This window comes from Microtus oregoni, unplaced genomic scaffold, assembly GCF_018167655.1.
Source record: "Microtus oregoni isolate MIOR12 unplaced genomic scaffold, Mior012 000003F_ref0000135, whole genome shotgun sequence".
NCBI classification, from domain to species: domain Eukaryota; kingdom Metazoa; phylum Chordata; class Mammalia; order Rodentia; family Cricetidae; genus Microtus; species Microtus oregoni.
The window spans coordinates 3,401,268-3,428,029 of NW_024543062.1; the positions used below are offsets into that span (position 1 = coordinate 3,401,268).

Here is a 26,762-nt window from a genome sequence, read left to right on the forward strand (position 1 = left end):
TTCTCCAATATCCCTTTTGCAAAGGTGATCGGTAGGTTTCCAGGGCTTCCACATGCTGGGGAGGCAGAGTTCCTGGACCTCTGTCTCCGAGAGAGAACGCCTAACAAGGTGGATCAAAAGCTTTTGAAGATTTCTCTAGGCAAAGCAACACGCCAGCAATTTGCTTTTGCGGTGTGTGGGCGGATGCATGTTTAAATTTAGAACCGACAAAAAGACTTTGCTGAGAAATCTATACGCTCCTTGCCTCTTGAGTATTAGTGCCATGAAACCCTAATCTTCCCCCTTCACGTGCCAACCGCGAGAATGCTCAGAAACGAGTTTCCTCTCGATCTGTGTCTGTTCCCATCATGCTTTGTATGCATGCCTTTTCTTTTACACCACCAAGAAATCATTTTGGAAGCAAGCTTCATACAGCTCGACGGAGCTTTGGATAAGGAGTCATTAACTCAAGGAGGGAGGAAATTTATTGAGAAGAATGCCTGAGCTGTCTAAGGACTTGAGTGTGTAAGCAGAAACGGGGATTTTTTGGGGGCAGTCAGCAGAGTGTACAGAAAAGCTTCTGAAGTGGGGTTTTCAGGACTCTGGGAAAAGGTCTCAAGGTTGCAGCTTTTCCCAGTGTCTGCCCAAGACATTCCCAGTCTGTGAAACCTCCATCAGGGTGGCAGGGGAGCTTTCTGGCTTGGATGCAAAACTCACCCCGCAGTTCAGGAACTTCCTCCTGCTTTTCCCTGAGACTCAGTGAGGTCAGGGGTTCCAGGAATTAGCTGGGACCTGGTGAGGGTCAGTGGCCCAGGCTCAAGTATCCTCAGCCAGCATCAGGAAACCAGGTCAGGCATCAAGCTGAACATCAGGGAAGGTCAGGGTGGGGTCAGACCACGCATTCGAGCATTCTGTTTTCAAAGGGGCTCATGGCGTTTCTAAGGCGGCTGCAAAAGATGAACTGATCTAGGTCTATAACAACAAAGGGATGGGTAAGGAAAACGTGAAGTATATACACAGTGGAGCCTCGGCTGTAAAGAATGAGGTGAGGCCAGCAAGATGGATGTCAGTGAAGTTCTTACCTTGCGAGCACAAAAAACAAAGTTCCATCCCCCAGAGGCCATGTCTAAAAGCCTGGAGATCTGGCACAGCCTGTAAGCCCAGCACTGGGAAAGTGGAGACAGGCATATACATCCCTGAGCTTGCTACCTAGCTCAAGAACCTAGCTCAAGAAACAAGGTGTAGCCGTGTGTGGTAGCACACCTTTAACCCCAGCAGAGGTGAGAGAATCTCTGAGTTTGAGACCAGCCTTGCGTGCATAATTAGTTCCAGGCCAGCTAAGGCTACAGAGTGAGAACCTGTCTCAAGGGGGCGGGGAGGGAGCAGAACAGAACAGAAAAAAGGTGGGTATACAGCTCCAGAGGAACAGTAACTAAATTGATCTCTGACCTCCACACATACCTGCACCCCCCCACACACAGATAGGAATATACACACACACGAATGAGGTTATGTCATTCTTAAAAGTAGTCAAGCCGGGCGGTGGTGGCGCACGCCTTTAATCCCAGCACTCGGGAGACTGAGGCAGGCGGATCTCTGTGAGTTCGAAGCCAGCCTGGTCTACAAGAGCTAGTTCCAGGACAGGCACCAAAAACTACAGAGAAACCCTGTCTCGAAAAAACAACAACAACAAAAAAAAAAGTAGTCGAAACTGGAGGTAATCATGGTAAGCAAATTAAGCCAGTCTCAGTAAGACAGGTATTGTATGTTTTCTCTCAGTTGCAGTTCCTAGGTTTTACATAGTCACAGGAAACGTGTGTGTGTGTGTGTGTGTGTGTTAAGTGAAAGAAATGAATTTGTTTGGGAAAATGAGGATTAACAGAAAGGAAGAGGAGGAAAGGGCAGGTAGAAGGAATAAAGAAAAAACGTTCAATTTGAAATCTATACTTTTATGAAAAAAATCGTTTTAGTTTAATGGCTCAATGTTATGAGCATTTGCTGCTCTTGCAAAGAACCAGGTTTGGTTCCCAGCATCTACATGGCAGCCCACAACTGTCTGTAACTCCAGTTCCAGGGAATCCAACTCCCTCTTCTGGCCTCTGAGGGTACTGCATGTACATTGTACACATACATTCCAGGCAGGCAAAAATACACAAATAAAAAATAAACAAATACTGTTTAATTTTTTAAAGCATTCTGTCAGATGAGCAATACCTATTTAAATGAGTAGATTTGTTTCTCAATACCCAAAAGAAAGAAAGGAAGAAATGAAAAACAGAGGGAAAGAGGAAAGAGATTAAATGGGGGCTGGAGTTTAGCTCAGTTGGTGAGTTTGCACAAACTCCTGGAGTTTTTTTGTTTTGGTTTGGTTTCTGGTTTTTCAAGGCAGGGTTTCCTCTTTGTAGCCCTGGTTGTCCTGGAGCTCGCTCTGTAGACCAGGCTGGTCTCAAACTCACAGAGATCCACCTGCCTCTGCCTCCCAAGTGCTGGGATTGAAGTTCATGTGCCACCAACACCCAGCCAAACTCCTGGATTTTATCCCCACAACACTTAAACCATGCATGGTAGGGCGTGCTTGTCATCCCAACACTTGGAAGGTGGAGGCGGGAGGGTCAGGAGTTCAAGGTCACCCACCCTTGGCTAACCTAGGCTACTTAAGACCCCATCTCAAAAAAAGAAAATAATCCCAGAACTCCGAAGGTAAATCCCCATGAGTTCGAAGCCAGCCTAGTCTACATAGTGAGTTCCACAACAACAGGGCTACATAGAGATACCCTGTCTCTAAAAAACAAACATACACACACACACACAGAGAGAGAGAGAGAGAGAGAGAGAGAGAGAGAGAGAGAGAGAGAGAATCAGTCAGTCAGTCAAAGTCAGGTACACACCAAATGAAAATAAACATAAACCGGGCGGTGGTGGCGCACACCTTTAATCCCAGCACTTGGGAGGCAGAAGTAAGTGAATCTCTTGAGTTCGAGGCTACACAGAGAAAACCTGTCTCCAAAAAAACAAAAAAGTAAAGAAATAGTAACTATTATGGCCATCCACTCCACAGCTGGGTCCACAGCCGGGACACGAAGCCCTCTACACTGGGTTCAAGCACCGCCCACAGGGTCTAGAAGCGCCTAGACCCAGAGGCGACACAGAGTTCTTTTGTCACGAAGCCTAGCGGTCCCCGCAGCAATGCGGAACCTAAGGCTCTGGGATTGCGGCGAACCACGGACCGGACTAAAGACCGGAACCGGAAGTTCTCTTCCCGCGCGCGTTTGCGAAGTGTGAGCTGGCTCAGTTGTGCCCGGACTTTTGTTTTTGCCGTGGTCGATGTGGTGAGCGCTGGTTGCTGCTGGTTTCAGACCCGGCTGCAGTCGGTAGTGCCCCAGCCGTCCCCAGCCCTGCGGGGTCGGAGAGCTCGGTAGTTTCCCTTCTCCCTGGTAATCTACAAGTAGGTGACAGCGGGGAGAGCGATGGGTTGTAATCGCAGGCAGTGTGGCTGGACAAAGACACTAATAGAAGCCTGTCTGAGCATGCGCACACTCGGTTTTGAGCCGGGGTAGGATATTAAGATAGTGTCTCTCCCACGTAACTCAGGCTGACCTCGAACTCGGGGTCCTCCAGCCTCGGCCTTCCTTGTGCAGGGATGACAGGCATGCACTACTACTTAAAACTTTAAATGGCTTGCTTGGCATTTCTGCTTTGGAGCTCCAGGATGGACCTGACTGAGTGCTCCCTCCCCTTTTTCTTTCCTTTATGACTGAAGCCCCCACTGAAGAACACAACCATGGAAGACAAACCATTGGTAGTATCTAAACAGAAGACAGAAGTGGTATGCGGTGTGCCCACCCAGGTGATCTGCACGGCCTTCAGCAGCCACATCCTGGTTGTGGTGACCCAGTTTGGGAAGATGGGTACGCTAGTCTCCTTGGAACCCAGCAACGTGGCCAATGACATCACCAAGCCAATGCTAACCACGAAAGTCCTCCTCGGGAAGGACGAGGTAAAGGGGTTGGGAGAACAATCTTTTTCTGGGAGTCATTTGTCCAGAAGGATATGGGGTGTCTGATAGGTGCCCCTCTGTACGCACCCAAGGACACAGTAAGCGTTCTCCAGGACCTTTCAGATCTGAGGGTGCCCTGGCTGCCCCGAATGATGCTTTTCCTGGCGTGTCAGCATTTTATTCAACACTCAGTGGAGGTATTGATTTTTGTGACACAGCCATCTCCTCAATTTGACCCCCATTGTGTGGCTTTATGCTAATGAAGGCTTTATGTGTATGTCTGCTTCTTGAGTCTTGACAGCAATCCCCTCTGCAGGCATGTCTGTCTGGGTTAGGGGTAACCACAAGATGGTACCCAGAGACACCCAGGGAAAATCTTAATGATGCCTCGTCGGCAGCTGGTTATGTCTGCCGTGTGCAGTCCACTCCGCGCTCTGAATCACTGTGGCCTTTTTGTCCCTGGAGGTGATTTAGGGAAGGTGTGGGAAGCTGGTCTGGATCCCTGATGGGTGCTTAAGGAGAGGAGAGCATCAGGAAAATAAAGTGTTTGAGCCGAGTGTGGTTGTGCATGCCTGTACTCCTCCCTTGGGAGACTGGAGCAGAACGGTTGCTACGAGTTTGTGATCAGACTGAGCTATGTGGTGAGTTCGAGGCCAGCTAGAGATAGACCCTCTTCTCCTCCCCCCCTTAAAAAGAAACAAAAACAAGGGCTGGAAAGATGGCTCAGCCGATAAGAACACTTACTGTTCTTCCAAAGGACCTGGGTTCAATTCCCAACACTCACATGGTGGCTCATAGCCATCCATAACTTCAGTCCTAGAGGATCCAGCACCCCCCGCTGTAGGCACTACACACACATGGTTCACACTCATACAGGCAGGCAAAATATCCATACACACACACACACATACACACACTACATATATATATGTATATGTATAACAGGGTTTAGTTTGTTTTTTGTTTTGTTTTCTGAAACAGGGTCCTCTGTGTAGCCCTGGCTGTCCTGGAACTACCTTGTAGACCAGGCTGGCCTCAAACTCATAGAGATCCACCTGCCTCTACCTCCCAAGGGCTAGGATTAAATGTGTGTGCCACCACCACCGGGCCAGGAGTTCAGTTTCATTCCCAGCTACATAAGGCCAGCGTGGGCTATATGAGACCCTTTATTCAAAAGGCAGGGAGCTATGAGAGAGCTTGGGGGTAAAGCGCTTGGCTTGCAAGCCTGTGTTCAGTGGATGGAGAAAGCTAACTGCCACAAGTTGTACTCTCACTCTCCCAGACAAAAAACACACACATACATAGACAGAGGCTGCTTGTTCATTTCCTGGCTGCCCAAACCCAAAATAATCGCACAGAAACTATATTTTAAAACACTGTTTGGCCTATTAACTCAGGTTTCTTATTAACTAACTCTTACATCTTAAATTAACCCATTTCTATTAATCTGTGTATCGCCTGTGTAGGCATGTTACTCCTTCTGCAGCTACATGGCATCTCCTTGACTCCGCCTACTTTCTCTCTCTTTTTTTTTTTTTTTTTTTTTTTTTTGGTTTTTCGAGACAGGGTTTTTCTGTAGCTTTGGTGCCGGTCCCGGAACTAGCTCTTATAGACCAGGCTGGCCTCGAACTCACAGAGATCCGCCTGCCTCTGCCTCCCGAGTGCTGGGATTAAAGGCGTGCGCCACCACTGCCCGGCTACTTTCTATATCTCTGTTTGGATTTCCCGCCTGGCTTTTCTCTACTAAGCCATTGGCTGAAACAGCTTCTTTAATAACCAATGGTAATAAAACGTATTCATAGCATAAAGAGGGGAATCCCACATCATCTCCTCATTTCTGTCTTAATAAAAAGGAAGATTTTTAACTTTAACATAGAAAAATTAAATATAACAAAACATATATATTTGTGTGTGTGTGTGTATATATATATATATATATATATATATAGAGAGAGAGAGAGAGAGAGAGAGAGAGAGAGAGAGACTAAATAGCCATGCATACATGCATATCAATGCATGTCTTTAATCTTGACACTTAGGAGATGAATGTAGGCCCTGGTCTACATAGCAAGTTCCAGATCAATCAGGGCTACATAGTGAGCTCTTGCTTTATAAACTAACTAAACAAATAAAATAGAGACTGAGGAAATAGCTCAGTTCCTAAAGTCCTTGCGAGCATGGCCTAAGTTTGAGTGTGAGACTCGGCTTGGTGATGAGCACTTTTAACTCTAGCATTGGTGAGGCTGAGGCCAGCCTCATCTACATAGCAAGTTCCAGCCATAGAGAGGGCCCTGTCTCAATATTTACAAAAAAAATAAATAAATAAAAGATATTCTCAGTGCTGGGATGGCAGAGACAGAAGGATCTTGGGGCTTGCTGGCCATGCAGTCTGGAGGATTCCAGGTCAATGAGAGACCCTGTCTCAAAGTAGATGATGGTGCTCTATGCCTCATACCTGGGGTTGTCTTCAGGCCTCTTCATACCTATGTATGTGCACACACTCTTTAAAAAAACAAACAAACAAAAAACCTGGGTATGTCAACACATGCCTGGAATCCTAGAACCTGGAATCCCAGGAGACTGAGGCAGGAAGATCTCCATGAGTTCAGTAACTTGCGCTATATGACTTCCAGGCTAGCCGCCTGGGCTACAGAAATTGACAACCTATCTTTAAGAAGAAGAAGAATAAAAGTGAGGTTTCCTGTCTTCTCCCCTCCCCAGCCGCTCATCCATGTCTTTGCAAAGAACCTGGTAGCGTTTGTGTCTCAAGAAGCAGGAAACAGAGCCGTCCTCCTGGCCATGGCTGTGAAGGACAAGAGCATGGAGGGGCTGAAGGCCTTGAAGGAGGTGATCCGGATGTGCCAGGTGTGGTGAGCTGAAGTCACAGTACATGACAGTCGGATCCGGTGGACACGCGTCAGGGTCTATGCGACCCATGTTTCTAGGACAGTCAGGTGGAGGCTCATTCTCTGGCTTTAGCCCTTGAAGCTGGGAACAACATTCAGATCTCAGGACTTGCCCTATGTGGCTACTGTGTTCTGCCTGGTGCACCGGAACTGTTCTGGGCTACAACAGAGGCATCTGCTGAGTGGAAATCACCCAGTTTGGGCACTGGCAGCCCTCGGTGTGCAGAGGCACCTGTGGGGAGACTTTTTTTTTTTATCAAAAATAAATCTAAAATACTTCGCTAGCCTTGTCAATAATGCTGAGACATTATGGTCATGTGTCAAGGTTCGCTTCAGGACACTGTAAGGAAAACCTCCTGTTTGGCAAAAGCACAGTGCATGGTTGCTGGCATGTGAGGTAGATCCCAGGCATGTGGGGTCATGGGCCAGAGCCTCAAATTACATAATATAGTGAGGGACAAGTGTGTGCAGAGACTGGACATGTGGGAAGCCAAGCAAGGGTGGAGTCCCTAAAGATGAGCTGGATGGGAAATCCATGGGGGAAGAAGAGGGCGCAGGTGAGCAATCCTCAGCTCAGAGAGGAGGAAGGCTTCTGAATCAAGTTGGGATCCGCTATTAGAAATACTTCCAAGGCTCACTGCAAGGATTGAGAGCCCAATATCAGGCCTGGACATTAGACTGGCATTGATGCCCAGAGTTGGCCTGTTGGTGCCCATTCCTCTGAAGATTGGCATCCTGGGACCCCTGGGGTCCCCTGCCATGGGAGGAGATGGGCAGAGGGTGGGGTCCCTGATCACAGCTGAGTGGGGATTTCTCAGGTCCGATAGGGAATCTGCTCTGACATTCTGATGGTCACCAGAGGAGAAGAGGCCACAGAGAAGCCGTGTAGAAGTCCAGGATGGAAAGCAAGCCAGTGCCTTTTCAGGGACCCAGGATGTCAGCTGTGTGCTCAGGAAACAAGGACGGAATTGCTGACTTGGCCTCTGAGCCAAAGATTCAGGAGTGCCTGCCAGGTCCGGGGATGGGCGGTGAGCTTGGGTAGCCACTTTCACTTAGAGTGGGTTGGGACAGCTGGGGACACTAGCTCAGCTGCGGTGGGAGTGGGGAGTTGTGCCCAACTTCTGGAAGGAGGTGTTGCTGCCTATAACAGGGGTGTCCCAAAGCCTCTGAGAGCCCCGTGCTTGCACCCCCATCCCTGGCAGGCAGCTCTCCCACACAACTTTGCCCTTTGTCCATCCTTTCCCAGACCCTGGTTTCCCTTCTCCTTTATGTCCCCTGGGTAGACTGATGGTGGGGTCTGGCACTTCTCAACCAGGCGTCCCCTCTGTAACCTCTTCCCCATCCTCCCAGTTGCCACCAGCCTCTGGAGAGTATGGGCCATCAGAAATCTCACAGGCCGTGAAGGAGAAGGACCGGTGTGGAATACAAACAGCTGGTAGAGCCAGCCAGGGCAGGGCATGCTCAGGTGCGCCCTGTAGGGTGGCGGCACTGGCCAAAGGTCTCTGTTTGGTATCACCCTGTGATTATTCAGATGGATAATAATCAGCAAGCCCCAGCTTCCTAGCCTTAGCAGATAGAGAGCACCCTGGGTGGAGCTCAAGGCCAGATCCAAGTTCTGGTTTGTGGCTTTGGTTTTCTGATTTGTTCCCTAGGCAGACAATTAACATGACCCATTGGGTGACCCATTACTTCCCTTTCACCAACCTTTTCCCGACACCTGTGCCCCAGAGAGGCTATGCAGCAGCTGTTCCCGGGTAAAAGAGCTGGGATTCGAGCCCAGATGAAGGACCCAGGCACCAGGCCCTTTAACAGCTCCTTCATCAATGTCAGCTCCATCCGCCAATAAGGCTCAGGGATGCTGGTTTTGCTTCCAGGCTTCTGGTCCTGGGTCAAGCGGTTTCCTTTCCAGTCATCTCTTTGGGTCCTCCACCAACCCAAAACGCAAGTGACAGAGTGTATTCCACATAAATGACAGCTGGGGGCGTAAAGGTAGCTTCATTCACTTTGTCTGCAGGGCTGGAGGCTGCCTGCTTGGGAAGGGGTACTGAAACTGACCTGTAGTTGAACCGGCTCTCTCTCCAAGCTGGGCAGTATTTACAGCTGCTTGGAGCTGTCTGGAGCTGTCTGGTAGCCGTAAAACACAGGCCCGTAACAAATGCCTTAATCATCTAAGCCAGTGCCCCTGGCCCAAATCTGCTGTGTAAATCAGCCAAGGCTCTACTGGAGAAGGGACCTGGCCAGAGCGTCCCCTGTGCTCCGCTGCTGCCGTAACTCAGGAGAGACCCACGTCACCCGGAAGCGATCCACAGCGCCAGCAATTCCTGGGTGGAAAGGATTTCTGTGGACACAGGCGCTGCACGTGGCACACACCTGGGGTAGATCTGTAATCGACTCCTAGCGCACGTAAACATAGACTGCTCTGCCTGTCACGTGCTCAGGCCAGGCTGCCCCCTAAGGGCCATGCCTTCGCCACCATGAGGTCGTTTAGCAGTTTTCTGCTGAGAGGAAGCAGCCTCCCCAGTGGCTAGGACAATGTGCTCTTGCTCAGTCGGTGACGGCACTAAAGAGGTCAAAGGAGGCCTAGGAAGGTATAAATCCTCAGGGGACCCTGCAGGAGCCTTTCCAGGAGCTTGACCAAGCCCTACCTTGCTCCCTATAGCCAAGTAAGCAGCACACAGGCAAGCCATTGAACTGTCCTGGCTTGAGGTTGAGGACTGGGAAATCAAGAGGCCCAGAGCTGTGATGAAAGACTTACCAAACTTGAGGGCTGGAGTTCCTATCTCCAGAACGCATGGAAAAGCCAGGCAGATGAAGCAGCTGCCCAAAATGCCGCATGCCACATACCAAAAGAGACAAAGACAAGCCCTAAGTGAGCAACTGGAGCAGGGGCCAGTGGTGAGTGAGGTCAGGAGCCTACATGATGCACAGGATGACTGCAGGGGCATTACCACTATGTCTTACAGTTTGCCATCACACATCGGGGCTTGTCCGAAGGATCAAGAGTGCTAGGCTCGGCTGAAAGTGGAAATAAACAGATTCTACAAGGACCACAAGATGTAAGACCCCAGAACCCTGCTCAAGTGGGAGAAATCTCTAGATACAAGCCCAAGTAACACAGCTTGAAAAGGCTATGTCCCAGGCCTCAGAGCCCACTGCAGAGTGGACATGGCACCTAAGGCCTCGTGGAGCCCTGAACCCAGCCCCACCACCAGACACTGGCTTCGGGGGTGACAGACTGCCAACATCATGATGGAAGGCCGAACACAAATGAAGCCTTGGGATTAAAGGGTGCTTGGAAGAAACAGGGAGATGGGGAGAGATCTTCAAAAAAAGATTTGGTGGTACCTACCACCCAGAACATGAGAAGCATTGGGCATCCCTCACAACTAGGTCCCAGCTGCAGCTCCCCAAGGCCATACCAAAGATGTAGGACAAACGAGATTTTTTTTTTACTTTTATTTTGTCCCATTTCATACATGTGGGGGGATAGTGAGAAAGTAAAGATTTTCCTTCTACCATGTAGGCCCTAAGGATCAAATCAAACTCAGGTCATCAGACTTGGTGGCAAGCACCCTTTTGTTTCCTGAGCCACCTTGCTGGTCCCAATCCCCAAGATTCTGTTAGTGCCCTGACCCACCCACTTTCAAAGCTCTTCCATGCCCTTGGACAACCATGGCAGTCACTTACTTAGCCTGTGTCTCCTGATGCCAGCATCCTGGGACAGACGTCAGTGACCTTGATTAGAGGTTAGAGGTGATGTCTGCCTTCAGGCGCTTCAGAGATGAAAGGAAAGGGAGCTGCGTGGATAAAGGGAGAAGCTGGAAATCATCCTTGCCCTTCAGTCCATACATGTCACTGGCATCATGACCCTACCTGAGAACCCATGTGGGATGTGGAGACCAGCTCCCACTGGGTTCATGGTCACAAGCCTGTCTATCCACGCAGCTCTAAGGACTTGGCCTGTGGACACTATTGACTGGGACAGGGAAAGAAAGGCTGGTCCCAGAATCCAGGATGACAGAGGGTGTGGCCAGGTGAAGGGTGTGTTCCTACAAGGCTGTTGGGCAGGCAAGGCAGGCCAGGCAGGACTGGGAGGAGTTTCAGGGCCTCTGAGAAGCCATGCTCGGGAAGCAGCAAGAGTATCCAAGGGGCCTGGGCTTCCCTGGTTGCTGAGAAGAAGGACAGCAGAGATCTGGAGACCACACTGAGGAGGGACCTCCTTAGGTCCGGAAACTGCAGAGTGTGTCCTGAGAAACCAAAGCAACGCACCAGCCCAGTGGGCCCTGCCAGCTGCCCAGAGCCACCATGGAGGTGAGCTGTGTGGGTGTGAGTGAGTGTGCATGCGTGTGGGGCTGGCTCAGGAATAGAATGGTGTCCAAGCAGTGGCCCCATGACACCAACACAGTGGGGACACACTTGCTGCCAAGAATCAGAGAATCTCATCCCCTAGCCAATCTTCTCCACCTGTGTCCAGACTCCCTCCTTACTATGAAGGGTCTCAGGACCAAGGCAAGGCTTTGCCCATCTCCAAGTGGAAGGGCCCCCAGGTCCACACCCAAGTCTGGCATCTGGCTGTGGGGCAAAGTCAAGCCCGGACAGGCCCCGACAGGTTCTCTGAAGGCTGAAGAGTCGGGTCTAGAGAGGAAGGTGGGTACAGGAGCAGGAGGGGGCACAGTTGGCAGACATCACGAGGATGACCCACCATGGGGTCTAGGGCCATTGGGCACAAGCAGATTCTACTCATCCTCAGGGATGAAAGTCGGATCCACCTGTGCTTCAGCTGACACCAAGGCAGCTGAGCTGGCTCTGAGCCCCAGGTCCTCACTGGCCTGGTGAGAGAACCTATAGCCACCTGAGATTAGCAACCCAAGTCCCCTCTGTGTGTCCAGACCCTCTGTGAAACCATAAACAGAAAGATAACAGCCTGGGGAAACTGAGGCAAGGCTTGATCATGTTGACTTGTCTGCCCCCACCTTTCTCAAGGCTACATCTATCCAAGTAGGGGCCACATCTTGGTCACCAGAAGGCACTACATACGCATTCTAGACTCGTATTCTAGGCAGGTAGGCTGGAAGTCTCAGCTGGAGGAGGCACAGGCAGAGAGAAGGGGTAGCTGTGGGGATCCCCAACACGGAAGGCCAGCAATCGGGACTCATCACCCAGACTTCCTGGAAGCCGCAAAGAGAGACACCCAGGGCCTCTCAACCTACCTGAGCACCTTGACCCATAGGGAGCTCTTGGCTTCATCTCCGCCCTGCCACGCCTCAGGTGTGGGTGCTAGCTGGATCAGGGCCAGAGCGCTGACAGAAACAAACCTCATTGACACCCAGCGGACACTAGCAGGGGATCCAGAGGATTTGGAGATCAGCCTGGGGCGACTGGATGCCAAAATTATACTGCCCACCCTGCAGGGCTGGCCCTGAATGTGTCAGCTGAGCCAGCGAGTTCTACCAGCAGGTTACTTACCCCGGGGCAAACAAACCCTGACCCCGACTCTAGAGAGACCACATGGCCAGCTAGAGACTTGCCACAGACCAGCCTGAAGCCCAGTGTGGAAACCTCAGCCCACATCAGAGGTGGAGGCCATGGGACAGTGGTGGAAGCTAGGAACAAGCAGAGCGGCTTTCCTGAACCCCCACCCCCAGTTCTCTCAGTACCACCTTCTGGATTGGCAGGAGTCTAGTGTCCTGGTCACAGTGAACAGTAGGCTAGTGGGACTATCCTCATATGGGTGTGGCCAGGGCCTAGCCCTCTGTGACTGTGGTCTCTGATACCAGCCTCTGGTGAGGCCTCACTCGGCAGTGTGTGTGTGAAGAAGCAGGGACAAGAAGCTAGCTTCTCAGCCGGGCGGTGGTGGCGCACGCCTTTAATCCCAGCACTCGGGAGGCAGAGGCAGGTGGATCTCTGTGAGTTCGAGACCAGCCTGGTCTACAAGAGCTAGTGCCAGGACAGGCTCCAAAGCCACAGAGAAACCCTGTCTCAAAAAAAAAAAAAAAAACCAAAAAAAAAAAAGAAGCTAGCTTCTCTCTTGCCGCCTTCCCCTGTGACCCCTCACTTCTCCAGCTGTATCTGAGCTCAGCACAGCGGCTCCCCCTCTTTCTCCAGCTTCCGGGATGTGGTACTCTGTCGAGACTGTGGACTCCCTCTGCAGGCGAGTCATTTGGCAAGCCCTTCCCTTGTTCCAGAGCCAGGCAGCAAAGATGGTCCCCAGCCCTAGACATATCAAGGATGTGTTTGCCAAAGCCACACGGTGCACCCAGCAGAGACCCATTTCTGCCCCCACCTCACATGCCCAGAAGGGGGAGCCAGAAAGGGAGCTCCACCACCCAGAAGGGTGCCATCGCCTCCATTAAAGTCCATTCCTGAGATGGCTACCTGATCTCTCCCATCTCACAGCTTAGAACCCACTAGGAAGATGCTGCAATGACCAAAGTTTTCCAGCAGGGGGCAGAGCCTGCTGAGGTCGAGGCATGATCTGGAGACCCAAGAATGGGGTGGGGGGGGGGGCTTCTGCGTTATTAAGGACCCAGGCACAGCGTCAGGTTCCAGAAACTCCTAACCAGAAGGACAGATAAACACCCAAACAGATCTCAGATGAAAGCTTTTAGCAATGGGATGCGGAGACATTGCTAGAAGTGACAAAAGGCCGGGACATCAGTATCTGGGAGGTGAGGGTGCAGCAGCCATGGTCCAGGGTCTATATGTCAGGGACAGAGGTGGCCTAAGCAGTCAGGGAATGACTCCCAGGACATGTGCAGTCATGGGAAGTACATGATGAGAAGACATGGATTATAAGGGATCATGGGGTTGACAGATCTCAGCCTTGTACAGTTGGGTACTTCTGGAGTATCCCAGACACGTGCTAAGCCTCCAGTGTTCGTGTCTCAACTCCAAAAGGAAAGTAGCCTGAAATCATCAGTAGGGTCACATGGCACAAAGGACCAGATGGGTGACATCATAATACACCCACAGTGGTAAAGCCCATATGAATCCAGAACAGACCTGAGATATGGCCAGAGCACCCACCTACTCCAGGAGCCAGGACAGGTGAGCCTCTTTCCACAGGCATGTCACATGGTAGGGATTCTAGGCAGGTGTTCTACCACTGAGCCACACCCCAGCCCCTCACTGGGGGATTCTAGGAAGACAGTCTAAAGATGAACTACATTCCCAGCACACTTTTTATATTTTATTTTTAGATAGGATCTCACTAAGTTGCCCAAGCTGATCTTGAATTCACTCTGTATCCTAGGCTAGTCTTGGTTTACCAGTGTTGCCTCAGATTCCAAAGTAGCTGGGATGACAGGCCTATGCCATGAGGTTTGATTAAATTTACCCATTTTTATTTTTTCGCTCATTTGTATATTCATTCATGAATATGTATAGTGATTGATTCAGTGGGACAGGCTTTCCACTAGCCCAGTTTAGCCTAAAGCAGTTTGTAGCAAGAATGACCTTGAACTTCTAACCCTCCTGCCTATAACTGAAGTGCTGGGAAAACAGTCGGACACCAGCCCACTTGGTTTATGCCACACGGGGTGGAACCCTGAGCTTCACGCATGCTAGGCCAGCACTCCACCAACTAAGCCACATCCTCAGCACTACCCAGTTTTAAGCGCACAATTCTGGAGTAGTAGGGATGCCCACAATAGGCAGCCCCCACTTTGTCTAGTTCTAGATCTTTCTCACCACTCAAAAAAGAAGTTCTATGTCCGCGAATCCCCCATGGCCTTCTTCCTCCAGCTGGCCCAGCTCACGCACGCCCTTCTCTCTTGTCCCTGCCTGCTCAACTGCCTGACAACCTGGTGCCAGCAGGTGAAGGCACCTGCCAGCTAGGCTGTTCCTGGAAGCCAGCTGCTGCTGAGCAAACAACCCCAGAGGGATAGAGTGTCGACAGGGGCGGGGACAAGCCTTAGCTTCCCCTCCCTTTGCCCCTCCCTCAGCCCTCAGCCTAGGTGGGCCATTGGCCAGGTGAGGCCCTGTGTACCTTTCCTGGCCTAGCGCTACCCTCCAGAGACCGGCCTTGCCCCAAACCGAAGCTTGACTTCCAGTGGGGGCCATGTGGCCGCGTGAATGACCAGCCAGGCTTCCCATGAGGCTAGGCCTCTCAGGCCTGGGCCAAAGAGCTTCCTGCTCACCGAGGTAGGCTCCCGCCCCCGTGACAGACAACTGAGGGTAGGAAAGAGGCCCAAGGTTGTTGGCTCCCAGCTGGTACATGCACTACTGCTTACTGCTGGAGCTTGTGGAGACCCTAAAGAGTATCTGGCCAGAGTCAGAGGCAAACAAGGGTCGGGTGGGGGTGGAGCACCTTCTCCTGCCTGAAGGTATGATTACTGGCCATCCCTCCCAAATGTCCCAGGCAGGTGGATCCCCACTTCCCAGACAAGTTTCGGGTTTATTGTTTGCTTTGGTAGAAACAAGTTTCGGGGTTTATTGTTTGCTTTGAATTTGAGTTTGTTTGGAGATATTTTTCTATTTTGAAACTGAGTAACTAGGTAGCCCAGGCTGGCTTTATATTTGCTAGGATTACAGGTGCGTGCCATCGCCACCTGCTTAGAAAGTCTTTGACTCCTAGGAAGTAGCTGTCAATAAGCCCAGAGCACAAAGGAACCTGAGGGGGCTTCCTCCCTGAACATCCACCCAGGATCTGAGCCCCAGGCAGCAAAGCGGCCAGGTCCCTTGTCCTTCAAGTGGGATCCCATGGCTACCCAGAGTCAGGAGAGTGGGTGGGAAAGCCAGGGCAGACTCCCACAAAGGGGACAGGTGGCCACGATGGGCCCCCAGGGAAGCTTCTGTGAATATGGGCGGGGTGCTAGGGATGGTAGCCAGGCAGGCAGAAACGGCTGTGGGCAGAGCTGGCCCCTGGGCGACACCCACATGGCCTTGCCCATCTCCTGCCCCACCTCCTGCCCCTCACACTCCTATGGAGGGGAGGGGGCTGCCCTGGCTGCTCACTCCTCTGTTGGCTTCTGCAGATGAGGAATGCATCAGGCTTTCTGAAAACAGCCGGAGCTCCTTTGGTGTCAGCGACCTGGATTCCACCCAGCCCCTCTCCGGCAATGCCCATGGTGGCAGCCGGGCCGCAGATGGAGCGCGTGGACAACGGCTCACAGGGGCCCCACCAGCTCTTCCTCACCAGTGCATTGGCTCGAGGGGTGTCAGGCGTGTTTGTATGGACTGCTCTGCTCTTAACCTGCCACCAGGTAAGCACCCCAAAACCCTGCTGGGCTCACAGTCTCTATGGGACCCGGCAGGGCTCAGATGGACCCCCATGGACAAGATACTGGGATCATGGAATCTCCAGTCATAGCCTCCAGTACTGGACACCCCATGCATAGTGTCCGTCTATGGCACTTGTCCAGGGCTTACATGTAGGGGCCAAACCCAAGGTGGGAAGTCTCGGCCAGACAGAGGGTACTTTGCTGGGTGGGCACCCCCAGTCATGTCTGAGGCCTCTCACTCTGCTCACCAAGATCAGTGATTGGTCCCAGGTCCCAGACAGCAAGAACACTAAGGCTCAGAGATGACTGGAGGCTTCCCCAGGCTCACACAATTGGAAGAGAAAGGGCCTCTCCCCCCCCCCCCCCAGGAACGTCCAGGGCTTGGACTTTGCTCTATACAGAGAACCTCAAGTCAGACATCGGGAGTTTGGGGAGGAGGGGCAGGAAGATGGGAGAAGGAGCGGAGCTAGGAGAGTGGGGACTGAGAGGAATGGGAACTGGGGCAGTGAAGAACTGGAAGGGTGCTGAGGGCAGTGAGCCGAGAGGTAGTGGGTGGAACTAGGAGAGTTGTGAAGTAAGAAGCTGGGGCTAGGGGCTGGGCAGGCAGAGTGGAGAACTGGGGGAGGAAGATGGCAGCTGGAATATGGTAGCAGTTGGGGAGCTGGAGCCAGAGAGTTGAGGACTTTTGGGAGCTGAAAGCCCCAGGCCCTTTGGAACACCCATTTGGCACCAGGGGAGGGCCTGAGTCAGTAGGTAAGCTGTGTGCAGGAACTAAGCAAACACCTCTGCCTGTGACAGCCACCTGCTGACTGGTACCTGGCCAGGTGTGCCTCAGTAACCAGGATACAGGCCTGGCCCTGAGGGCAGGCCAGGCAGGTGTCAGCCACTTGTTAGGATCAGCAGGATGACCTCTGGGAGGAATAGGGGCTGGCACAGAGAGAGGATCAACACCTCCATTTACAAATGGAGAAACTGAGGCAAGAGAGGGCAGCAAGTTGTCAAGGTCACCAGCCAGGTGGTGCTAGCCTGGGAAAGGTCTCCCCGCTGGCTGGTCACATTCTGTCCTCCCTCAGCGGCTGGGGAGGGAGGAAGGGACTGATAAGGAGCTGGTCTCTGACGCCAGCAGCCTTCGCACCCCACGCAGCCCCTGTACACACACAGCTCCCTCTAAAAGCATGACCTCCATGCCCCGCAGGGCACCTCCCCAAGGAGTCTTTCTCACAGTGGCCTGGAACCAGGAGGAGGCACCCAGCTCCTAGCCTACTTCCTCTTAGAGACTCTGTACAGAGGGGCTTAGGGGCACAGGCTGACCCGAGAGGATCACAAGAGAAGGCCTCCGTGGAGTCCACAATGTGTTCAAGACCAGCCTGAACAGCTAGCAAGACCCCCACCCCCAGATAAAACAGAGGAAAGAGAATGGCTCAGAAGTAGAGTACGGCTGAGGGCACACGAGGTCCTGGGTTCTGTTCCTGGAACTGGGGGTGGGTGTGGGGGGCATGTTCCTATTCTGTTTCTGGTAGAAAAAATGCAGAAAATTCAGAAAAACTTTAAGACGAACAGCATAATCACCTTCCTGGATTGGTTTTTGTTTTGTTTTGTTTGTGACAGCATCTTGTAGCCCAGCATGGCCGGCCTCGAACTCCCTATGTAGTAGAGGATAACCTTGAACTCCTGATTTTCCTGCTTCCATTTCCCAAGTTCTGAAATTACAGGTGTGCATCACACACCTCCCGGTTGATATGGAGCTGAGGATGAAGCCCTGGGCTTCCTTTGTACTCGGCAGGCACTCCATCGACTGAAACACATCCCCAGCCCTTTCCTTCCATTTTCGTTAGGCAGAGATGACACTTGAACCTGCTTGGCTTCCTATTCTGACCTTGGGTACCTCGTCTCGTCAGAAGATTTCCCTTAGAGCTGTGCATTGAAGCCCCGTTCTTACTGACTATATAGCGTGCCTCCACACATAGGCTCTATGGGGTGAGCCTGGCATCCCATGGTGAGCGTAGCCCCAGCAGTTGTAACTGGGGTTCATGTGATGAACCTCTTTACACACAGATTTTTTTTTCCTCTTTATTTCTGTAAAGGGACAGATTCCTTGAAGGGATCAAAGAGCAAGAGGCCTGCCATGGTCCCCAAGTTGAGAGCCTACCTGTACCACAGGGGACATTTAGGTCTCCTTACTGAGTTCTGACACTTAGCAGGACTCAGGAAACTCTTGTTGGATGAGTGAATGTCCTGACTTCGGGTATGTTCTTCAAGATGACCCCACAGGGCATCAAAATATGTTACAAGCTTGAAAATGCCTAAGGAATGAATTTTAGGCTTAGTGTGACAGACGGGCTCATCACTTCACCACTGGGCGAGGCTGAGGCAGAAGGATCATGCATTCAAGGCCAACCTGGGCTACATAGTATAACTCTCAAAAGCAACAGCAGTGTTTTTTTTTTTTTTTTAAGATTTCAGGGCTGGAGAGATGGCTCAGCGGTTAAGAGCATTGCCTGCTCTTCCAAAGGTCCTGAGTTCAATTCCCAGCAACCACATGGTGGCTCACAACCATCTGAAATGAGGTCTGGTGCCCTCTTCTGGCCTTCAGGCATACACACAGGAAGAATATTGTATACATAATAAATAAATAAATAAATAAATAAATATTAAAAAAAAAAAGATTTCATACCATGTCACAGAATCAAGTGAGGCATGAGGTTGGCTGGTCTCAGCCTTTTATGGTCTGTCAAAACAGGAGATGGCTCTGCCGCTGTGCAAGCCTGGGACCAGAGCTCCATCTCTGGGACCCATAAAAAATATGCCAGGCAGAGCAGGACACATCTATAACCCCAAGGAGGGATGACCAATCAGATCCCTGAAACTGACCAGCCCGCTCTAAGTTGAGTCAAATCCATGACCTCCAGATTCAGTGCAAGATCTCATCCTACAGTATGAGCATGGTGTCTGAGGAATGACCCTGGAAGGTACTTCTGTTCCCTCTTCTCAAGAGTGAACGAGGACTAGCGGTGTGGCTCAGTGGTAGAGCATGTGCCTGCAGATCCTCTAAGGAGGGGCTGGGGAGATGGCTCAGCAGTTAAGAGTACTTGAGGCTCTTGCAGAGGACCAAGCACCCGCAGACTCAACTGTCTGTAACTCCCGCTGCAGGGGATCTGACCCTCTTCTGGCCTCCATAGACACCCACACATAATGGCATATCCTCAGTGCAGATGCTATAGATGCATAATGTTTTTATTTGTTAATTGCAAACGCTTTTTTTCTTGGTGGTACTGGGGATTGAACCTGGGACTTCACACATGCTAGACAAGTGCTTTCCCAGTAAGCCACACTCCCTGCCCACTGATACTGTTTCAAAGAGCTGAAGATATGGTTCAGTGGGAAACCACTCACTTAGTCTGTGCAAGACTTTGGGTTACATACAATAATAAAGTCTGGCAGTGGCTCACACCTTTAATCCCAGCACTTGGGAGGCAGAGGCAGGCAGATCTCAATTCATTCAAGGCTAGCCTGATCTACAGAGTGAATTCCTGGTCAGCCGGGGCTACATAGTAAGTCAGGCTATACTGAAAATAAAAAAAATAATATATATTTGTATATATTAAGCATGTATTCAGTTTTGAGGGAGCATATCCTAGGGATTGAATCCAGAGCCTTGCTCTTGCTAGGTAAGGACTCTACCTTAGCCAGGACCCTGCCCTGCTACCTCCTGTATTATTCCTCAGGTACCATCCATCCTACTTTTAAGGGACAGTCTCTCACGGAGACCTGGAGTTCCCTGATTTGGCTGCACTGGCTGACCAGTGAGTTCTAGAGAGCCAGCTGTCTGGGATTAAAGGCATGCATTAATGTACCTAGTTTTTTGTCCATGAGTCTGGCTTGAACTCCGGTACTTATGCTTGCAAAGGTGCAACTGAGCCACCTCCCCAGTCCTACTTTCTAGTTGGAGCCAGGGATGCTCAACTGGTCTTGCACTCACCCACGATGCTCCTGTCATAAGCAGATTTGACTCTTCTAATATATACGCTACAACCTCCCTCTAACGGCTTCCACTGTCTACTCATCCTGTGCTCAGTGGAACATTAGGCAGTGTAGGAGAGGGAGGGCAGCCTGGAGCTCTGCCCGGCTCCGGTTCCTCTTGTATTCGGGCTGGCACCCATGTGGTGGACGACAGGGCCAGGAGCAGGGACAGAGGCGCCACAGAAACTCTTCTGCCACAGATCTACTCGCACCTGCGTTCCTACACCGTCCCGCAAGAGCAGCGCTTCGTCATCCGCCTCCTGTTCATTGTGCCCATCTACGCCTTCGACTCATGGCTCAGCCTCCTCCTCCTCGGGGGCCATCCATACTACGTCTACTTAGACTCTGTGCGAGACTGCTACGAAGGTGATACTCCAGGCTGGGCCTACGGGAGCTCAGCGGGGACCCTCAGCTTCACACACGCACACCTACCTGCACACACTTCCCCTGCCATCATCCCCAAGGTGCCCTGTCTCAGCTGGGACCTGCTTCCGGGGTTGTGCAATCGGCAACCTCGATGCCTGGGACTCACAGTCTGAGTAAGCTCGCTCCCTCTCCTGGGGTATGCTGAGTGGATCTGGTGGCACCTGCATGCAGAGGGGTTCTGTGACTGACCCTCACTATCATCCCCTGTCCCCCTGCAGCATTTGTCATCTACAGTTTCCTGGCCTTGTGCTTCCAATATCTGGGGGGAGAGAGCGCCATCATGGCTGAGATCCGTGGCAAACCCATCCGGTGAGTCCACCCACAGGCCCCGCCCCGTCTGGGGCCCGAGCCAGGCCACACTGTAGAACCCCCAATTATCTTCCTAGTGACCTTAATGACATCTTCCTCATCTGCAGGTCCAGCTGCTTCCATGGGACCTGCTGCCTCCGTGGCATGTCCTATTCCATCACTTTCTTACGTTTCTGCAAACAGGTGAGGGGGCCTGCTCACCCCACCCCAATGCCCTCACCCTACCCCACCCCATCCCAACCTCACTCCCTTCCCCCACCCATCCCAGGCCACACTACAGTTCTGCATCGTGAAACCTGTCATGGCTTTGACCACCATTATCCTCCAGGCTTTCGACAAATACCACGATGGGGACTTCAAGTAAGGGGGACTATGAGCAGGTGTCTGAGGGGCAGGGCTCCCCCGCAGGTCCCTTCTTCAAGTGGCCTTCTTCCTCCTCTCTGTGGTAAAGTGTGTGCCTAGCATGCATGAGCATCTGGGTTCTATCCCCAACTTCATATAAACTAAGTGTGGTGGTGGTACACGCTTGACATGTAGCACTTGGGAGGTTGATAGAGGAGGATTAAAAACTAGAGGTCATCTTTGGCTATCTGAGGAGTTTGAGGCCATCCTGGGCTACATGAAATCCTGCCTCAGAACAAACAAACAAAAACAATGCTAAGGTTGTGGGAGGGCTCAGGAGGACAGGCCACAGCTCTGGGGGAGGCGCCTGAACCATGTCCTATTCCTGAGGGGTAACCCCAGGCCCCCAACCATTACTCCCTTTGGTACTGTCTGAGGCCCTGGAGGGAGGATCTAGATGGAGCTATCCTGGGGGTTGGGTGCCCAGCCAGGGGACAGGCTAAAAGAATGTCATGAGGGACTATTCTAACCAGCACTTCCTCTGACCCAGCATCCACAGCGGCTACCTGTATGTGACCGTTGTGTACAATGCCTCAGTTAGCCTGGCTCTCTATGCTCTGGTCCTTTTCTACTTCGCTACCAGAGACCTCCTGAGGCCCTTTGAGCCAATGCTCAAGTTCATCACCATCAAAGCCATCATCTTCCTCTCCTTCTGGCAGGGTATGTGAGCCTGGGCAAGGGTGGGGAGCCAGGACTGGCATCCCTGGGACCTGGGTTCAGATCTGACCTCTATCTCAACCTTGTGTGCCTCGGCATCTGTAACCTTACGAAAAGTCAATAACTCAGCTGATCAGCTCAGAGCTGGCAGAGTCTGGAGGGGAGCCTGTTGACCGTGAGATCTGTCAACAGTAGGAAGCCTTGGCTTCCAGAACCCTGGTCCCCACCAAGCCCCCAGCAGGCCATGAGATCTCACTCAGTCCCCACAGCCAGCAGCATAAAAGCAGGGATTCCCAGGCCCAAGTTGGATATGTCTGGGTGAGAAACAGGAACCCTGACTTTGAGGTACCCAGCCCTTCTCAGCCCCTCCACAGCCCCTCCACCAATGTGGTCAGTATCAAAGAAATCCTGGGATAAGGCTAGCCTTTCCCCCTGCATACCCTCGGCTTCAGTAAGAACCTTGGCAGGGCTCAGCTTCCACCCAACAATGGGGCCTGAATGGTTGTCTATCTCTAGGAATGGTGCTGGCCATCTTGGAGAGGTGTAGGGTCATCCCTGAGGTCCAGGCCATGGACGGCACCAGGGTGGGGGCTGGCACCCTCGCCGCTGGCTACCAGAATTTCCTTATCTGCGTTGAGATGCTGTTTGCCTCGCTTGCGCTGCGCTATGCCTTTCCCAGTCAGGTGTACTCAGAGAAGAAGAACACGCCAGGTGAGCTGGGCCCCACCACTGAGGGGCACCTGCAATGGCTCAGCCATGATGCCTATCCCTGGAGGGGTCTTAGCCAGGCAGGCAAGGGGAGATTGTGAGCTCTGAAAGATGAGGACAGAGGAAGTTACTCTCTTAATACTTGGTGCTTGCCGAGGGTGTCAAGAGTGGCTGAGTTGGCTGTCCTAGTGAGTGTGCTGACTGGCCACATGGCTGGTGACTGCATGGCTCCTGGCCACTCAAGGCAGGAGTCTATTCAAAGATAGCCCAAGACCAAGGCTAAGACACAGGAGCGCCTTTAATCCAAGCACTCGGGAGGCAGAGACAGGCAGATCTCTGTGAGTTAGAGGACAGCCTGGGCTACAAGAGCGAGTTCCAGGACAACTAGGGCTGTTACACAGAGAAACCCTGTCTCAAAAAACTAAGAGAGAGAGAGAGAGAGAGAGAGAGAGAGAGAGAAAGAAAGAAGGAAGGAAGGAAGAAAGATGGATGAAGGAGCTGAGCTGGGTCTCTAGTCTAAGGTCACCTACTAGCCAATGGCAAGGCCTGGACATGCTGGATCCTCAGACCCAGATAGCCCAAGGTGAGACAGGGCTGAGGGACTGGGTTAATGAAGCGGGGTGCTGTGGACCAGAGGACCTGTGACTCAGGCCCACATGTTCTACCTTCCAGCCCCGCCAGCACCTATGCAGAGTATATCCAGTGGCTTAAAGGAGACCATCAGTCCACAGGACATCGTCCAGGATGCCATCCATAACTTCTCACCAGCATACCAGCAGTATACACAGCAGTCCACACACGAAGCTCCTGGGCCTGGCCAGGGTGGGCACCCATCGTCTAGCACCCACCCTGGCCCAGCCAGCAGCTCCGGAGGGGGTAAGAAGAGTCGCAACATAGAGAAACGCATGCTGATTCCGTCAGAGGACCTGTAGGGGCATGGGGTGTGTGGAGCCTAGCAGGGGACCCACCCATCAGCATTTCTTTTGACAGAGGCCCAGCCTCTTCTGAGAGCTCACTGGGGGGGCGCGTTGGGCCTCTCTATTCCCTATATATCGCCCAGAGCGAAGTCACCTGGGCAAATTGGACAAACCTAAGGACCCAGTGAGATGTCTTAGTTACAGCCTGCAGGTGGCGCTATGAGTTGGCCCTTCCTTCCACAGGCAGAAGCAGTGCGTGGTAGATCTGCAGAGAGAGATGGCCAGGGAGAATGGGCCCAGTCACTCAGGCCTGGGGAGTCACACAGCCTCGGCCTGGCTGTGGCTATCTTAGATGTATGAAGAAGGCCCTTTGTCCTGCGTTCTAGCACAGATACTTGTCCAAGCCCTCCCAGGGGCAGCCTAACCTATTCAGCACAACAGGGTTGCCAGGGCACCAGCCTGCCAGCTACTGACTGCTTATTTATAGATAAACTCCTTGCATTTTTTAGAGTTTGTTGGGCTTTCTTTTCATGTGGGGCTTGTCTTCTGAGTGATGGATCCCTAAGTAGTGGGTTTGCTGGTGCCCACGGAGCAAGGCTGGGTGTCAGAAACAGCCAAGGTGTGAGCCACGATGTGGCTCAGAGCAGTATAGGGCAAAGGGTGTGGACCTTGTCCCCAGATGACCAGCTCTGTTCCACAACAAAAGTTGGGACAGTCACCTCCCTCTGAACCTCAGGTTGGCCCAACCCTAAAGTGTTTTATAAAGCTTGTGGCACACAGCCTAGCATGCCTGAGTACAGGGACTCAGGCCTGGGAGCCCCCTTCTGTCTTTCCTCTTCCTGTGTACCCAGTTCAGTGCTCATGGAGTCTGGGATAGGCTAGACTGGCTTTGGAAACACGGAGGACAAAGGTAACAGGGGTAGGGAGTCAGTGACCAGCTGTCCAGGCAAGCAACCAGACAGAAGTGCCTGGTGGAAACCACCTAGGAACAGCATCGCTTTGCCCAGTTGCCAGCTCCCAGAGCCCACAGTATCAGACAAGGCAGCTGCACTTCTCTGCCTTCTTGTTCTTGGGGCCCAGACACAGGAGGAGTCAAGGCCAGTGGCGTCTCCCTGGCTCTTCTGGGTTGATAAGATAGACTCTGTTCCTCCCTGCACCTGACTGTAAAAAGCCACCCACACCCACTTATCTGCCTTCTGGGACAGGCAGGCCCACAGTGTGGCCCCCTCAGCCCACACAGTCAGCAGAACTGGGAGGGGCTCAATACTCCGAGAGTCCTACACTCTAGAGGCTCAGCGCTGGCCTTCAACTACAAGAGGAGGGCTGGCTTCCTTTGCCCTGGAGAGGCCATAAGCAGCGACAAGCTAGGAAGGATCCGCTTCCCAGGAGCTCAGACACAAAGTAAGATCCCAGGCCTTGGGCAGTATCTGGGGTCTGCACTTTAGAGAGAAGGCCAAACTGACATCACTAAACACCCACACATGCACCAGGAACCTCTGTACCCTGGTCCTGGGGAAGGTGTGCCAACCAAAGAAATTCAACAAGTTGCCTGCAGTTACTGAGCCAGTAGGGGATGCTACCAGTAGGGGTCACTGCGCCTTGCTTCCCTCTCCCCCTCCACCCCTATTCAGACATGCCTCAGTCCAACTTGACACCAAGCAAAGTTGGGCCATGGTTATCATGGAATGTGGCTGTGGACTGACTCAGAAGGATCTGACCAGGCCAAGGTGGTCAAAGAATAATGGGGAGTTATCGGAATACCAGAGGAAGAAGGGGGCTTCGGTCTCATCGCCTCTGGTGAAAGAACCAACTGCAAGTCTGACCCATGGGGCCCAAGGAGGGACAGCTTGCCAGGCAGTAACTGTGCAGATCCTGGCACAACCTTCTGCTATTTCATGTGTGTGTACATTTGTAAGGAGGTCAGAGGTCAATACTGGGTGTCTTCCTTGGTTATTTTCCACATTAGTTTTTAGGACAGGATCTCTCACTGAATGTAGAGTTTCATCATTTTGGCTAGGCTTGCTAGCCAGTAAGCACCAAAGATCTGCTTGTCTTTGTCCCTACAATTGCTGGGATTACACACACGTAACAGGTGTTTTGTTTGGGTTTGGTTTGGTTTATCAAGACAGGGTTTCTCTGTGTAACAGCTCTGGCTGTCCTGGAACTAGCTCTTGTAGACCAGGCTGGCCTCAAACTCACAGAGATCCGCCTGCCTCTGCCTCCCGAGTGCTGGGATTAAAGGCGTGCACCACTACTGCCTGGCTCTGCGAGTTTTTTATGTTGGGGTTGGGGATCTTACATTTACACGGCAGGCACTATTCTAAGCCATCACACTAGCCCTCATTCTTTGAGACAGGGTTTTACTTTGTAAGTTAAGCTGGCCTGGAACTCACTATTTAGCCAAGGCTAACCTCAAACTCTTATGTAGCCAAGGCTACCCCTGGACTTGGAATGATCTTGCTACCTTATCCTCCTAACTACAGTGATTTATAGGCATGAACCATCATGAAGGGCTCTTGCCATTTTTGAACCTGTTCTGACCTCTGGTCCCCATGTGTGAGGTAGCCCAAGTAAAACCCAAAGCAGTTTACATGGTATGGGTGTGCCACGTGAGTGGACCTTTTATAGTCTCTGCCCAGAGGTTGGTTACTACTCAGGAACAGGAAGACCAGAAGATTCAGAGGTCAGCTGTAGAGAAATAATCTGGCCTAGCTAGAGACTGTTTCTGTCTTGAAAAATCACCAAGCGGGCTAGGCCAGGTGGCCCGCGAGCCCCAGAGATCTACTTGTCTCTGCCTCCCTAACACTGAGATTACAAATATGCACCTGGCTATTCTGTGTGGTTTCAAGGGATTGAACCCAGGTTCTCATGCTTGCAAGGCCAGCACTTCACCAAGTCAACTGAGCTATCCCAAGCTCTAGTCAGACTTCTGAGAGCATTTCGTTAGCTTCAGCAAACTGGAACATTGCTTTGGGCCTTACTTAAGACCCTGTCCCTCTTGCAGTGCCCTGCATGTCCATCCTAGACCCCACCTGTCATTGCTCAGGGGCTGAGGCCAAGCAGCCGGTATGACCCACCACATGAGAAAGGGGGGCTCAGGTCTCAGAGGTTCCCAACTATGAAGCACAAGTTACATTGGCCATCAGAGACTTCTTGCCAGGGTAGCCTGGACATTCAGATATATGTGCCAATGACCAGGAGTGAAGGTGGAAGGTGTCAC

At 52.0% G+C, this 26,762-nt stretch overlaps 2 protein-coding genes across 7 annotated transcripts; both read left to right on the forward strand.

Moving 5' to 3' along the window:
• The first annotated feature begins 3,236 nt into the window (after positions 1–3,236).
• Psmg3 (proteasome assembly chaperone 3) lies at positions 3,237–7,161 on the forward strand. Of its 4 annotated transcripts, none has more exons than XM_041648853.1 (3): positions 3,237–3,394; positions 3,740–3,976; positions 6,698–7,161. In XM_041648853.1, exons 2-3 carry the CDS (start codon positions 3,761–3,763, stop codon positions 6,848–6,850), a joined length of 369 nt encoding a protein of 122 aa, XP_041504787.1. In that variant the 5' UTR covers positions 3,237–3,394; positions 3,740–3,760; the 3' UTR covers positions 6,851–7,161. The 4 variants fall into 4 exon arrangements, with proteins under 4 accessions (XP_041504787.1, XP_041504788.1, XP_041504790.1 ...); XM_041648854.1 differs by having other exon boundaries at positions 3,240–3,424; XM_041648856.1 differs by having other exon boundaries at positions 3,240–3,413.
• Positions 7,162–10,997: 3,836 nt separating this feature from the next.
• Tmem184a (transmembrane protein 184A) lies at positions 10,998–25,713 on the forward strand. Of its 3 annotated transcripts, XM_041649317.1 has the most exons (10): positions 14,823–15,024; positions 15,858–16,085; positions 20,324–20,489; positions 20,768–20,858; positions 20,966–21,041; positions 21,127–21,218; positions 21,751–21,920; positions 22,434–22,628; positions 23,298–23,501; positions 23,786–25,713. In XM_041649317.1, the coding sequence occupies exons 1-10, from the start codon at positions 14,956–14,958 to the stop codon at positions 23,803–23,805; spliced, it is 1,311 nt and encodes a 436-aa protein (XP_041505251.1). In that variant the 5' UTR covers positions 14,823–14,955; the 3' UTR covers positions 23,806–25,713. The 3 variants fall into 3 exon arrangements, with proteins under 3 accessions (XP_041505252.1, XP_041505251.1, XP_041505250.1); XM_041649318.1 differs by lacking the exon at positions 14,823–15,024 and adding an exon at positions 10,998–11,193 and having other exon boundaries at positions 23,298–25,713; XM_041649316.1 differs by having other exon boundaries at positions 23,298–25,713.
• Positions 25,714–26,762: the final 1,049 nt, after the last annotated feature.